Source organism: Telopea speciosissima, chromosome 11 (genome assembly GCF_018873765.1).
Source record: "Telopea speciosissima isolate NSW1024214 ecotype Mountain lineage chromosome 11, Tspe_v1, whole genome shotgun sequence".
NCBI lineage: Eukaryota > Viridiplantae > Streptophyta > Magnoliopsida > Proteales > Proteaceae > Telopea > Telopea speciosissima.
In genome coordinates, this window is record NC_057926.1 from 55429995 (window position 1) to 55444205 (window position 14211).

Consider the following 14211-nt stretch of genomic DNA (forward strand, 5'->3'; position numbering starts at 1 on the left):
TGGCCCCCCAGTTTTGGTTGTCATATTGCCCCTTGCGGTACCCTGATTTGAAAATATACTATCAGCACTCCTATTTTGGGGAATTTTCTTGTCTTAGGTGGTACTTCTGAAACTGATTTGAGTTTGTTGGAGTTCTCTTATGCCAAAGCCTTTGCGACAACGAATAAATCCCCATTTGTGCATAGGAATTTAAATTTCTTTCCAGCGAGACGAGTTGCGACACCAATAATACCGGCGGTGAGGATTGCGGCAATAGCATTCATCTTAAGAACCAACGCTTCTGAGCCGTCTCGGCAGTCTCCGGATATTTTTGTATCGCCACAATTCGTTGTAGCCATGGATTCGGAGACAAACTGTGAAAGAGTTTCTTCGATCAAGACGAAGAAGAAGAAACACTAATTTTTTTAAAAAAATCAATTTCATAATCCAAAAAGATATTAATCGATTCTAATTCCATCACAACATACCTGACAAAACATGAAATCTAATGCCAACATTTTTTAAGTAAAACAGAGGTTTGATATCCTGCAAGATTATAATTCAATTAGAATTTGACAAAATCAAAAGGGAGAAGAAGAAGTATTCTGAAACCTAACCTCAAAGAAAAAAGAAGACGTGTGTAATTTGATAGTAATTCAGGGGTCCGAAGCTGCGGCTTCTGGTAGAGGATGATGAGAAGTGATCAGAAGAACAGAGAGGGTTTGGGTTAGGAGAGCTCTCTTCCTCCCTAAAGCCTAATCTCCTCCACCGAACTGATCCACGATTTCTCCTACTTTTGAACTCTAAACTCTCTTACTCCCTAAACCAAATTGAACCCTAACTAATGGATGTTGTCTTCTTCGCTGAGGTCGTGACTCTGTTCGTCGTCCTAACCCCAAAAATGCATGCCCTCCCAAATGATAGGGTTTTAAATTGTTTCAAAACCCTTGATCATGGTGGTTGAACAGGTTGAACAAAAATTTGGTGAAGGGGTTTCTGGAGAATGCCCAAGTTCTATTACCATTTGAGATTTTTTCCTAATTTGAAATCCTAAATTTCTTAAGAGTTGAAAGGGTTTTGAAACTTGCAACTCATCTTCCCCAATGGAAAATGGAAGATGGAAGATGAGTTGCAGGTTTTTTTTTCTTTTTAGCAAAGGTAATTTTGTCAGTTCATCTCTTATTTTTAACAACTGTTAGTCATGAATTGACGGAATGGATTTATTTATTACTGTTTGCAAACCTCAGGGGGTATGCAAAATTTTTTAAAACTAGGGGGTAAAATTATCCTTTTGTTAAACCTCAGGGGTGGTATGTATAAATTACCCATTAATTAAAGAATGGAATATGTGCACTAATGCAGTTTGAGTAGACTAAAAACTCCCCACTCAAGTAGCTGGGAAGAAGCTTAGATTTATGGATTAGACTGTTAGTATTAAATTTACCCAATCACATGACGAATCATTGAACATAAAATTACATGATATTTGACAAGAAATTTGCACCCGTGTCCATAGCCTTTGGTGACGAATTTTCACTGTAGGTTCGTCTCAGTATTGATCTTGTCTACTCAATTCTCTATACAACTGCTAAGGTTAACAAGTAATAAGCATTGTTACCATTATATAGACTGGGAACAGCAACCAACTCTGAAATAGAGAACAACTGATGCCTCTCCATGATGAAATTATTAATGGGTTCATATATAATAATCATATTTTATATTATTAGAATGGGTTAATTGAAACTTCAACCCATTAAGGAGACCACCCCTTATATAGGGATTCATCCAATCAAATCCATCAGTCAACACCTATCCACTAATCCATACCCACATATGGTGAGAACATTACATAGACTCCCCACTTCTTGAGTTACCATAGCTCATGATTTTCAGCTCTAATCTTCCAACTAAATTTGTTGCTTTTTTTTTTTGGCTTCTTGGAGTGACCTTATGAGTCAAAAACTTAAAACTTGACCATGTTGCCCGAGTTATGGAATCATCACCATCGTCGATTGAAAATAGATGGAAGAAAAGTTTGGAGATCTAAGGAGAGGCTGCTGGTATTGCTCCTGTCGAACTTGCAAACAGAGATAACCGCCGGACGATACACAAATAGAGGGAGAATGAAGAAAGAGAGGCTCCTGGTCTCATTGCGAGCGCTGCTACCGTCGGTGTAGTTGGCAGCCACCATTAAAGGTCGCTAAATTGTTGTAGTTGTTGGGGCCTGAAGGTCCTGAATGGAGAGAATAATGGAAGGATCGGAGGAGATGATTCAATTTCAATTGGGAAGGACGGAGGAGGAAGAATGAGGGTCCAAAATACATATCTACCCCTGTTATCTAGAATCTTTTACGGTATTATCATGATGGGTAATTCTGTCATGTGATGTTTTGGAAATCACAAGTCGTTGTGATACTAATATTTTTCTACTGTTTAAGGGACCCAGGTAAAAGTGTAAAACTTGTTTCTGGAATCTGGAATTCTGGACATGAAGGCCGATAAATTGAGGGTTTTCTATTCCCGATAATAACCGAGAAATTGGCGAGAAACCGGAACTCGAATGAACTAGCCGTTGGGGACCTGAATTAAAAATGATTGGGCAACCTCGCATTTCTTTCGCTTTTTCCTCTTTATTCATGAAAGCTCTTAAAAACCCTAGAAATCAAGGCTCTTGTGAGTTGTAACGCTCCTCTCACCCCCTCTCTCATTCTCACTCTTCACGTATTTTCTCGGTCCGTTTAGATCTTATAAACTCCAATTAGTTGTCAGTATTCCTAAGATATCGTCATTTTTTTGGTTTGGTTGTTCGTGCGTCGTTCAATCCCAAGTTCTTGATAGAGGAGTGGAGCAGTTTCAGAGACTTTGCTTCTTTGGGATTTCAGTGAGTACTTTCTTTTCTCTGTTTTTCCCCCTTGCCTCCCTTTCTGATCTTTCAGGTGGAACTTGTTGCTTAAAATGAGTTGAAAATCGAGAAAATTTTGTTTTCTGAGTTTCCTTTTATGATTCAGTTACAGAGTAGTTAGTTAGATATTTCGTGTCTCTCTGTTTCTTTGTTGAAAAGAACGAAAAAATGTTTTTTTTTTCTTTTTCTCTCTGTTATGTTAGTTTCAGTTGAATTTGCAACCAATTCAGATCCTTGGGAGAAGGAAGAAGGAGAAAACACAATTACTTTGCTGAAAATCTCTCTCTCTCGGACTTTTGGAGAGAAACCTGGTTGCCAAATTTGAATAGTGATAGTTAAGATATTCAATAAATTCGAATAGATCATACTTGAATATCTCCATTGAATGTTTTAGTAGGTCCTTGAAATTTGGCTAGACATCCCTTTTTCTTTGAATCACAAGGATGCTATCCGAGTACCTCAACTCTTTATCTGGAACTTCCGGATGCTTTCTGAGATAATATAAAAGAAAAAAGTTGAATCTATTGTCTCTGCTAAGTAGCAGTAGTCCTGTCCTGCTTTGTTTAACCGAAGAATGTAAAAGCAAGAGTTCACAATTCTCTACCTGGTTCTTATAAATTTGGATGATTTATTTTGATCATTTTCTATGAATTTCTTCCCCTATGTCTTTAGCACTTTACTCTGAGCTGCCAAAAGAATTGTGTTCTTTAATGATATTAATTTAACTTCAGAGCATAAGCATTCAAATGATTTATGTATTTAATTCGTTCCTTATCTGAAATCTTTCATGTCGAATGCAATTTTTTTTATTTCACAGTTTTGTTCAGCTAAATGTGAAGTGCTTACTAGTAATTGGTTTTAGCAGATAAAATTTCAGCCTCCTCTAGGCATTGAAAATTCAATAATTACATTCATTTGGGGAAAGATCAATTGCTCTAGCCTTTCCGCAGAGAGCCCTGAACTGTTTTCTTATCTGTTCTTCCTCTAAGTACCTCCGTGTCGAGGTATCTCAATACATAAATCAAATCAACCAATATGACAATTCGAACTCCAGCTACACCGTCTTCAAAGATAGACAGGACACCAGTATCTACACCAGGTGAGTCCAAAGCTAAGGAAGAAAAGATTGTTGTAACAGTACGGTTACGGCCATTAAGCAAACGAGAACAGTCACTTAAAGATCAAGTAGCATGGGAATGCATTGATGATCATACTATCATATTCAAGTCACCACCTCAGGAGCGGTCAGTTGCAACAGCCTCCTATACCTTCGGTATGAATATGAAATATGTCTTGAGATTTCCAATTCCTAGTGATAGCATAAGAGATTTGTTCGGTTTGGTTTCTGTGATTCCTGAAACACTGAAGGATGATGCTTCTCTTCTGTTAGATAAGGTCTTTGGTCCTGCTTGTTTGACTGAGACAGTCTACGAAGGAGTGAAGAATGTTGCTTTGTCTGCATTAATGGGCATAAATGGTATAAATATCTATAAATATTTGGATTTTAGGCCTTCTGTCTCTACTTATGGTTCAAGTTTGTAACAGTTTGTTAATCTCTCCTCCCTTGCAGCAACCATATTTGCTTATGGGCAAACCAGTAGTGGAAAGACTTACACAATGAGAGGAATAACGGAGAAGGCAGTAAATGATATATATGATCACATTTCAAATGTATGCTTCAACTGAAATTTTTATTTGTTGTCAAAGTTGAAAGTTTAAACATAATTTTTAACAGTTTCAGTGTGACCGGATTTGCCTAGCTGATATATGTTCTTTCTGGGCCTCTACAGACTCCAGAGAGAGATTTTGCAATAAAGATTTCTGGACTGGAAATTTATAATGAGAATGTGAGGGACCTGTTAAATCTAGACTCTGGTCGTAATCTTAAGCTTTTGGATGATCCAGAGGTATTCCCTATGCAAAGTTTGCTCTTTTTCATTATGAATTTTATTTTATTTCTCAGTTGCATTTGTTTCAATCCTCCTGTATACATACAGAAAGGAACTGTCGTTGAGAAGTTGGTAGAAGAGACGGCAAATAGTGATCAGCACTTAAGACATTTGATCAGCATTTGTGAAGGTAAGAAGTGAAATCTTCAATGGTAGCTGGTATTACATGTTGTCCAAAATTTGATTAGAGTAGAATCCAACTTTCTTAATTGATATTTTGCATGTGTTTGACAGCTCAAAGGCAGGTTGGCGAAACCGCGCTAAATGATACTAGCTCAAGATCACACCAGATAATAAGGCTGGTGAGCTTAGTTTGGGATTCATCTTTGTTCTTGTAATTTGATCTTTTAGTTGTGTGAGGATCATTTCGTTATCATTAATTTTTGTTGTCATTCCAGACCATAGAGAGTACACTCCGCGAGAATTCAGGTTGTGTGAGGTCTTTTGTTGCAAGCCTGGTATAAACTCATCTACTTTGTTTGTCCCAGATATTATGAAGATAACCCTACTTAGTTGATTTTAATTGCTGTCACAAATGCAGAACTTTGTAGATCTTGCTGGAAGTGAAAGAGCTTCACAGACTCACGCAGATGGTGCTAGGCTCAGGGAAGGGTGCCATATCAACCTTAGCTTGATGACTCTCACAACTGTAATCAGAAAGCTCAGGTCAGAACTTATAGATAACTATTTTATCTGTTGACTAGTGGTTTATCTAAGTAATCTAAAGATGGCTTTGATTATTTAGTTTTTTTGGACTGTATCTTCATTTTGGAATGCTGGTCTGTAATGCATGTGGTCAACTAGAACCAATGACATGATTTGTTTCTTGAAATGAGAAATTAGAGAATGATATGTTCTCAGTCAAACCCCTAAGCTTCTTAGATACATGCCCTGTTTCGATTAGCCATGCAATTTGTCAACTTTTGTCCTTATGAAAGAACTTTGGGACTGGTAAAAAATCTTTGCAGCAACAAAATTGAGCATACAATAATGAAATGAAAAACTAAAGGAAAAACACCTTGTATGCATTAAATTCATTATAATGTCATTGAATAGCCACATAACTGTTCTAAAAAACTATTAAGTCATATGGTAATACCTTGATTTTTACAACTTAAACCCTATATTCTCCATCTGCAGAAGCCATAAATATACATTTTTTCCTCCCCTTTGGATGATTAACTGTCCAGTGCAACCCAGTAGTCCACAGGGATGTTATGTAGTTAGTGCCAAATGAATCACCACTCTAAATAATAGAAGCATTAAGAATATTTTGGGGAAGTCACGAACAAATCCAATAAATATGGTAGGAAAAGAAGCTGAAGAGAATTATATCATTTCTTTGTCATGTTATGTTTACTTGATCATCTATAATAAAAAGGGCTGCTTTGAGCGAGAAATATCAGGTGCATAACCTGAAAAAGGTTTAATTTTTTCTGAGCATGGAAACATGCTGAGTAGGACAAGAAAGTGTCAGCTACAATGCTTTTCAGTTGGCTGGATTTTATTTTAAACGAGTTTCTGGTCTATAAGTATCCCTCTTGTTTTTAAAGATTTTGTTGGGGCATATTCTTGTTTTCCTTTTGATGACAATGGATTGTTTCACATTGCAGTGTTGGAAAAAGGAGTGGTCATATACCTTATCGAGATTCAAAGCTGACACGCATATTGCAGCACTCTCTTGGTGGAAATGCGCGTACTGCTATCATCTGTACATTGAGCCCAGCATTGAGTCATGTGGAACAATCTCGGAATACTCTCTCCTTTGCGACCCGTGCAAAGGAAGTCACTAATACTGCCCAAGTAAACATGGTACTGGTTCTTGTTTTCTCTGTCCTAGGACTTCTTCTGATGACTGCTTTTGAGACATTTGGAACTCATATTCCATTTAATCAGGTTGTCTCAGAGAAACAACTGGTGAAACAGTTGCAAAAAGAAGTAGCCAGACTTGAGGCAGAGCTTCGCACCCCTGACCCATCCAATGAAAAAGATATGAAAATTCTGCAGGTATACTCTGTAACTTCTAGTTTGGATTTTGGTTTCAGGACTTCTTTATCCGTAAAAAATATTTTCTTATCATTGATTATGTGTAGATGGAGATGGAAATTGAAGAACTGAAGCGTCAAAGAGATCTTGCTCAAACTCAAGCAGATGAATTGCGTAGGAAAGTGCAGGAGCAGCCGGTAAGAATGTTGTGTGTGTGTGTGTCTGTCGCTCTCTCTCTCTCTCTCTCATGCACTTATCTATTTTTATTTGCATATTCAATTCAGGTTCTGAACCCATTTGAATCGCCCCGCCCAGTAGTCAAGTGCCTCACCTTTTCTGGTTCAGTATCGCCAAAACTTGATGGAAAGGAGTCTGCTCATGGTGATAGAACAAGAAACCCACTGGGAAGGCAGACCATGAGGCAATCTTCAACTGCTCCCTTCACACTTATGCATGAAATTCGGAAGCTTGAGCAGCTCCAGGAGCAGCTTGGAGACGAAGCAAACCGGGCCCTGGAAGTTCTACAAAAGGAGGTTGCTTGTCACAGATTAGGTAATCAAGATGCAGCAGAGACTATTGCCAAGCTGCAAGCTGAAATAAGGGAAATGTGTGCTGTGAGGTCCACAGTAAAACAAGTAGAAGTGGGAGAAGTTGTTGCTGCTAACAAGAGTGTCAGTGCCAACCTCAAAGAAGAGATCACCAAGCTTCATTCACAGGGAAGCACCATTGCTATTCTTGAGGAGCAGCTTGAAAATGTTCAGAAGTCTATTGACAAGTTGGTAATGTCTCTCCCAAGTAAAATTCAACAATCCAATAGCGAGGTTACTCCAAAATCCAAGAGTCAGTCAAAGAAGAAGAAAATGCTTCCTTTGGCTACAAGTAACAGTGCCAACCTACAAAATCTCATAAGATCTTCATGCTCACCTCGGTCATCATCTCGGATGATATTAGAATCTGAGATGGAGAACAAAGCTCCAGAGAACAATAACATTGTATCTAGTGGGACTTTACCTGAACCCGAGAAAGTGACTCCAACGAAGAGTGAAGATGGTGGAGATATATCATCAAGGGAAGGAACCCCCTGCTATCAACGTTCGAGTTCTGTAAACATGCGAAAAATGCAAAAGATGTTCCAGAATGCAGCTGAGGAGAATGTGAGAAGCATAAGGGCATATGTTACAGAGCTGAAAGAACGTGTGGCCAAGCTTCAGTACCAGAAGCAGTTGCTTGTTTGCCAGGTCAGTACTGACCCTTAAACTACTACGGTTCTCTGTTACTACTGGTATTACATTCCCTTAATTAGAGCATTTCCTCTAATTCTTTCTTGCTATAATGATGTGATTAGGTGTTGGAACTAGAAGCAAATGAAACTGCTGGATACGTCATGGAGAATGATGAGAATGCATCTGAGCTACAAGAGCCCCCTGTCTCATGGCATCTCGCTTTTCAGGAGCAAAGGATGCAAATTATTCAGTTGTGGGATATATGTCATGTGTCAATCATACGTAGGACTCAGTTCTACTTATTATTCAAGGGTGACCCTGCAGATCAAATTTATTTGGAGGTTGAACTCCGTCGCTTGACTTGGTTGCAGCAGCACTTCGCAGAGCTTGGGAATGCAAGCCCAGCTCACTTTGGAGATGAGCCTACCATCTCTCTATCCTCCAGGTACAACACCACCTAAATACCCTTCAAACCCTTTTAGCACATAAGCAGCAGAATTTCTGAATTGCCTCATTTTTCCCGATTATGCAGTGTCAGAGCATTAAAGCGTGAAAGGGAGTTCCTTGCTAAGAGGGTGATCACACGATTGACTGCAGAGGAACGAGATGCATTGTATATAAAATGGGACGTCCCACTTGATGGAAAGCAGAGGAAGCTACAACTTGTAAATAAGTTATGGGTAGATCCTAATGATGCCAAGCATGTAGAAGAAAGTGCTGAGTTAGTCGCAAAGCTCGTAGGATTCTGTGAAGGTGGGAACGTATCAAAGGAGATGTTTGAGCTCAATTTCGTGGTTCCAGCTGACAAGAGACCATGGATTCTGGGCTGGAATCCAATCTCAAATCTTTTGCACTTGTAGGAACCACCTTCATTAGATCTTTCATCATCTTTGTAAGAGATATTAAGTACACAATAATTGTGCAGATCACTTTATTCATTCATTACCTTGTACAAAAAGCAGGAGTTTGCCATTCGGGTTGGTCGACTTCTGCATATCTTCCCTCCAGTTTTTATCCATGATGGTATTTGATTTTATCCTTTATAGGATTATGTTTTATTCAAAAATTATTTGCCGCAGGAAATATTAAACTCTGATTCATTAGATTCTTTGATAGGCAGGTAATCTTTAAGATTTGTCTTCTTGTCACGTTTAATACCTTATTTTAACTGTATGACTTCCCTTGTAATTAATACTTTCTCCGGTTTTTAGCAGTACAAAAATTTTCAATATGTTCTTGCTTAGGGGGATCGAGATCCTCTCCAATGAGGAGATCTCGCCCAATGAGCATCCAGTGGCTGGGCTGGCTGGACTCGCACCAGAATGTGTCAGCCAGCCCAGCCGTTGAATGCCTCATTGGGCGACTTCTCATTGGAGAGGATCTGGATCCTGCTTAGGGTGGGAAAAACACTTCTTCACATGTTTGCTTTGACTTGCAACAAAATTTAAGAGCCAACTTGTCTGCTAAATGGAAACTGTAATTCTAGTGAGAGAACCAATTAATCACTACCAAGGTCGCTGCATCGCAGTATTTGAGCCTTGCAATACATGTGATGTAATTTTTAATGAGGCATTGGCAGTTAAGCAAGGAATGCTTGAAGCTATTTTTGAGGGGATTGATAATCTAATCATTGAGAGTGGTAACTAAGAAGTAATTTGGACTTGCAATTAGCATCAACTCTTTTCTTTGTATTAATTCGCCCAATTGTAGAAGATATCATGTATCTTCAAGGCTGCTTTTAAGTCTTGTTTTTTTTTTATTTATTCCAAGAGTTGGAAATGCTATTGTTGATGTTCTTGCTAGGAGGGTCTTGTCCTTGGAGAGGGAGACAAATTGGCCTTTATCCGATCCTTACCTCTTTGAAGATGGGAGTGTATCTCGCTCTTTTAAATAGACTATCTTTTTACCAAAAACAAAATTAATCACTACCAATGGAGGAACCCAACTCTCCCCACAAAGACAAAATAAAAAATAATCGTACTTTAGGTTTGTATCAAGTATGACTTAGAATAGATTTGATTGGAGGAGGGTAAGAATCCATTTAGCCGACTCCATTTAGTAGGGATAAGGCTGAGTTGAATTGAAAATATATTGTTCCAAGTAAAACTACACAATTTTAGACCACTTTTGCAATTTTTTTCTCTTACTTTTTTTTTTTTTGATGTTTTTCTACAATTTGTGAGGAAATAATGTGAAGATAATTATTGTTATTCAAGTTGATTAATAATTTCCATAAGCCAGTGTTGACTAGCATGGAAATGCCTCAAAATGAGGCTATAGTAACAACCAGTATTTCATAAATATAGATAACCTTATTAAGCCCACTTAGCTTTGGATGTTTTTTCAGTCCCCCCAACCCGGATCCCCTGTGGTGCGGTAGGGCGTCTAACACACATCAGACGGCCCTGCTGCCCTGGGCACGCAGCCCCATACACCACCCTTATTTTGGGCTGCGTGCCCCGGGTCAGCAGGGCCGTCTGATGGTGCGCCGGACACCCTGCCATGCCACAGATGAGCCCTATCCCCCCCCTCCCCCCACACAACCCACACCCTAAAAAAAAATGCTTCAGGTCTGCATTAACTATGTTTACCTTTCTCTTTTATATAATCTTCTAAACTCTCCCTCACATCAACCCCATTCCTAATGTCACAACAGCCCCCTTTCCAAAGAGAATGGTTAAGGTTCTTGTAGGAGAATCATTCTAGATGCCGCACAGGTAGAATCCAAGAGAGTGAGTGCATTCCATTTGTGTGGGCATCTGGCGTACGAGAATGGTCCAGCCTCCTTCCCAAACTAATAATTTGGAAATTGGAATAATTGATAGCCTTACTTTTTCAATTGGAATAATGACAACAAAAAAAAAAAAAAAAAAAAGGCATGGCAATCAATTATTCTAATCTCCAAATTTTACAAAACCCTAGAAGAGAACAAAAAAAAAATACAAACTATGTCCTTTCCTTAAAACTCCTGCACAAAAGGAGGGGAAAAAAAAGATAATTAATTAATCTAATTGAGAAGGACCTTTTTCTCTAAAACCTCAGAACAAATTGTCCCCATCATTTGGTAAAAGGACGTGAGATCTGACAACTGCTCTATTGACATCTTCCCCATCACATTCCTGGCTACCTTCTCCCTCTCCTCATTCAACTTCAATCTCTCTAGATACATATGAGCATTCCTAACTGTTGCACCCATCTGTTTCAACCTCTTCTCTTGTTGTGTACTCAAAGCCTTATTTGACTGAAAACAGTAACATTAACCAAACAAATAATGTCAAGCAAATCATAAAGAAACAGAATTAATAACAAGGAGAAACAGAGAGAGCAGAGCTGGTATGATACCATACATACCTGGAGGAATTCAGCTCCAGCTTCAAGGTCACACTTATGATCTGGAGGCATCTCACGCCCTGTAATGTACATCTCTTTGGCAATTGAGAAACTTCGAACTATAATGCTTCTTTTCTTTTCCATCACTTTGTCAAGCTTTAGACCTTTTGGTATTCTTACTGAGCTATTCAGTTTCTTTTGGTAAGCAATTACTGCCCTCACAAATTCCTGCACAATAATCAATTTTAACATCACAAAACCCCCCCATAGACACCATTACCAACTGAGTCTTACCTGATATGCTGATGGACAACCAGGGTAATCGAATTCATCCGACACCGGATGTCTCATACGCTCTGGATGGAATTGGAGTCCCATTATGAATTTACCCTCATGAGGATTATAAGCATCAGGATCATAGAACCCTTCAATCAAACCATCTGGAGAGAAAGCCATTGGAACAAACCTTTGGGCTAATCTCTTGACACCTTGATGATGGTAGCTGTTAACCCAAATCTCCATCTTCCCTTGTTCCTCCAGAGAATCTTTGAACCATGCATGCAATGGGGTTTCCTCCACCACCTTCACATTGTGACGATGCCCGTCATAGTTGTCATAGTCAATGTGAACCGTTCTCTGTTCTTCTGGGAAATTCTTGGAGAGTTCTTTCTCAATGTCTTGATAAAGGGAACCCCCACAAGCAACGTTGAGGATCTGTGAACCCCTGCAGATTCCCAAGTAAGGTATGTTTCTTTCGAGACAGAGCTTGGCGAGTCTCAATTCTATGGTGTCTTTCTCTCGATCGATGGATGTATCGCTCACATGCAATCTCCTAATCTCTTCTAATTCCTCAGGCGAAAGCCCAGAAATCTCGGCATCGTAGAGTGAAGGGTCGATGTCTTCGCCCTCACAGAGTAGAACTCCATGGATTGGCTCAAAGCTGTCCAGCAGGGTATGAACTCCGGCGACCCTGGGGACAATTACTGGCACCGCTCCATAACTAACGATGAGATCGAGATGATATTCACCTGAAAAAAGACCCAAAATTTTTAAGGATCGAAATAAAAAAAGAAGACGAAATGGAGAAGATTTATTAAGAATTGGAACGAACCCACAAAATCAACGAACTTGTTCTTCCGAACGGTTCGTCGGGAGACGATGAGGACCCTTGGAAGTATAGAGGAGAGATCGTCGGAGGAAGCCATTGCTTGTGTCTGTCACAATTAACAGGAACTGGGAGAGAACGATATATAAAATGCCTGATTTTAGTGTTTACACAACAAACACAAAGGACACAGAGGCTATGGCTTGGCTTTTTATATGTGAATGATACTAATGCTAGGCTGTGCTTACTAATAAATGTGAATGCTTAACACAAAATCTTATCGACATCTCCATAAATACTGGCTTTGCCTTTCTTATCTCCTCTTTTTCTTCTTCTTGCTCTTCCTTCATGCCGGACTCCATGGTTGTGTTGGACTATTGGCCTCCTTCCTACCTGGTGCATGCAGGGATTACAACAATAGCTATGTGAGTCAGGTATGACTAGGACAGGCTCTATCTTCAGTACGTACAGGTGCACGACGGCCCAGGCGCCGCGTATTCTCAACTTCTCCACGGGGCTTGGGACTTGGAGTATTACTTGGACTTAGAAGTGGTAGCAGTGTAGCACTGTCGCAGGGATTGGCCGGGTATTTCAGCTTTGTATACCCCGAGGGAGTTGTTCTCTTGTATGACCAATCAAACTTGACAATATGCTGATGTGGACCTTCTAATTTTAGGGTTTTTTGCAATATCAAATAATGAATTGGATTTTGTATATAAATACTCCTACGGCCCCAGCTGCGCGTAGCAGCCTGTGCGACGTAATAAGACTGTGTGTGCAATGACCGCCTTACCTCCACTTGGGCAAGGTGTTGGGTAGGGGGTAAGGCGGTCATTGCACATGCGACCCATCGCACCCCCCCCAGGTTGCTACGGGCAGTTGGACCGTAGACGATCTGCATTGAAATACTACCGGGTCCTGAGCTTAGCATGGTCAAGACACAGAACCGCCTTGGGGTGTGCCAATAAATAACTGCCTTGCCCCCATATAAAGGTCGATTTTTCAGGAGCTCCAAGGCGATTCTGTGTCTGGACTCTGGAGTCTGCGCAAGGGTAGCTTCAGAACTTGATTGGACCCCTAATTAACCACTTTCATGCAGTTGTTATCTCTACCCTTTAACCTACTAAATCCATATTTTTGTTATATGTGAATAAGACGGGTGGAGGACTAATATTTTTTTATCTTGAATCGATGATAAGGCTCCCGATACGACTCGATCCATACTGGACCAATTTAATCTGTTCTATAATTACGATACAGTGAACAGAATTTTAACTGAATCAGTAGAAATGAAGTGATCAATAATAATAAGATTGTTAACACTGTAGCAAATTGGAAAGGTCGTGCATGTTCGCTAATTTGACCAAATCATACTGCATGGTTGGCTTCCCAATTCCCCAAAATACCAAGCCTGGTGTGAGGTGTTCTAGTTTGGTCTTTCTCTAGAGGCCTTCTTTCCCACATCCGCTAACCCACCCAATCAAGGACTTTCTAATGAGGATTAATTTAAATGGGGTCTCACACAAAATCCAAACCAACCTGTTGTTCCAAACCAAGCCAATGCTTTTTCAGTGTTAATTTCAACTAAATTCTTTCCTCTTGTTTAATTTAGTTGTACAAGAGAAATTATGTCATAACCCAAAATCCTATCCTTGGTTTTGAGGACAAGATACAAAGGGAAGGAGGGGTATTTATGGAAACAAAAGATACATGTGATTGGTTCTCAGATGTACG

The 14211-nt window shown here is 39.6% G+C and overlaps 2 protein-coding genes across 3 annotated transcripts; one reads left to right on the plus strand and one right to left on the minus strand.

Moving 5' to 3' along the window:
• The first annotated feature begins 3749 nt into the window (after positions 1–3749).
• Positions 3750–9108, plus strand: LOC122646060 (kinesin-like protein NACK1). 2 transcript variants are annotated; one of them, XM_043839526.1, is made up of 14 exons: positions 3750–4157; positions 4275–4361; positions 4455–4555; positions 4675–4791; positions 4882–4963; positions 5068–5135; positions 5232–5291; positions 5375–5499; positions 6447–6645; positions 6730–6840; positions 6927–7016; positions 7104–8057; positions 8165–8487; positions 8575–9108. In XM_043839526.1, the coding sequence occupies exons 1-14, from the start codon at positions 3920–3922 to the stop codon at positions 8900–8902; spliced, it is 2883 nt and encodes a 960-aa protein (XP_043695461.1). In that variant the 5' UTR covers positions 3750–3919; the 3' UTR covers positions 8903–9108. The 2 variants fall into 2 exon arrangements, with proteins under 2 accessions (XP_043695461.1, XP_043695462.1); XM_043839527.1 differs by having other exon boundaries at positions 3954–4157; positions 4280–4361.
• Positions 9109–11033: 1925 nt separating this feature from the next.
• On the minus strand, positions 11034–12583 carry LOC122646062 (putative glutamine amidotransferase GAT1_2.1). The gene is made up of 4 exons (XM_043839532.1): positions 12484–12583; positions 11667–12400; positions 11394–11600; positions 11034–11283 (listed from the first exon to the last, which is right to left on the minus strand). The coding sequence occupies exons 1-4, from the start codon at positions 12575–12577 to the stop codon at positions 11050–11052; spliced, it is 1269 nt and encodes a 422-aa protein (XP_043695467.1). The 5' UTR covers positions 12578–12583; the 3' UTR covers positions 11034–11049.
• Positions 12584–14211: the final 1628 nt, after the last annotated feature.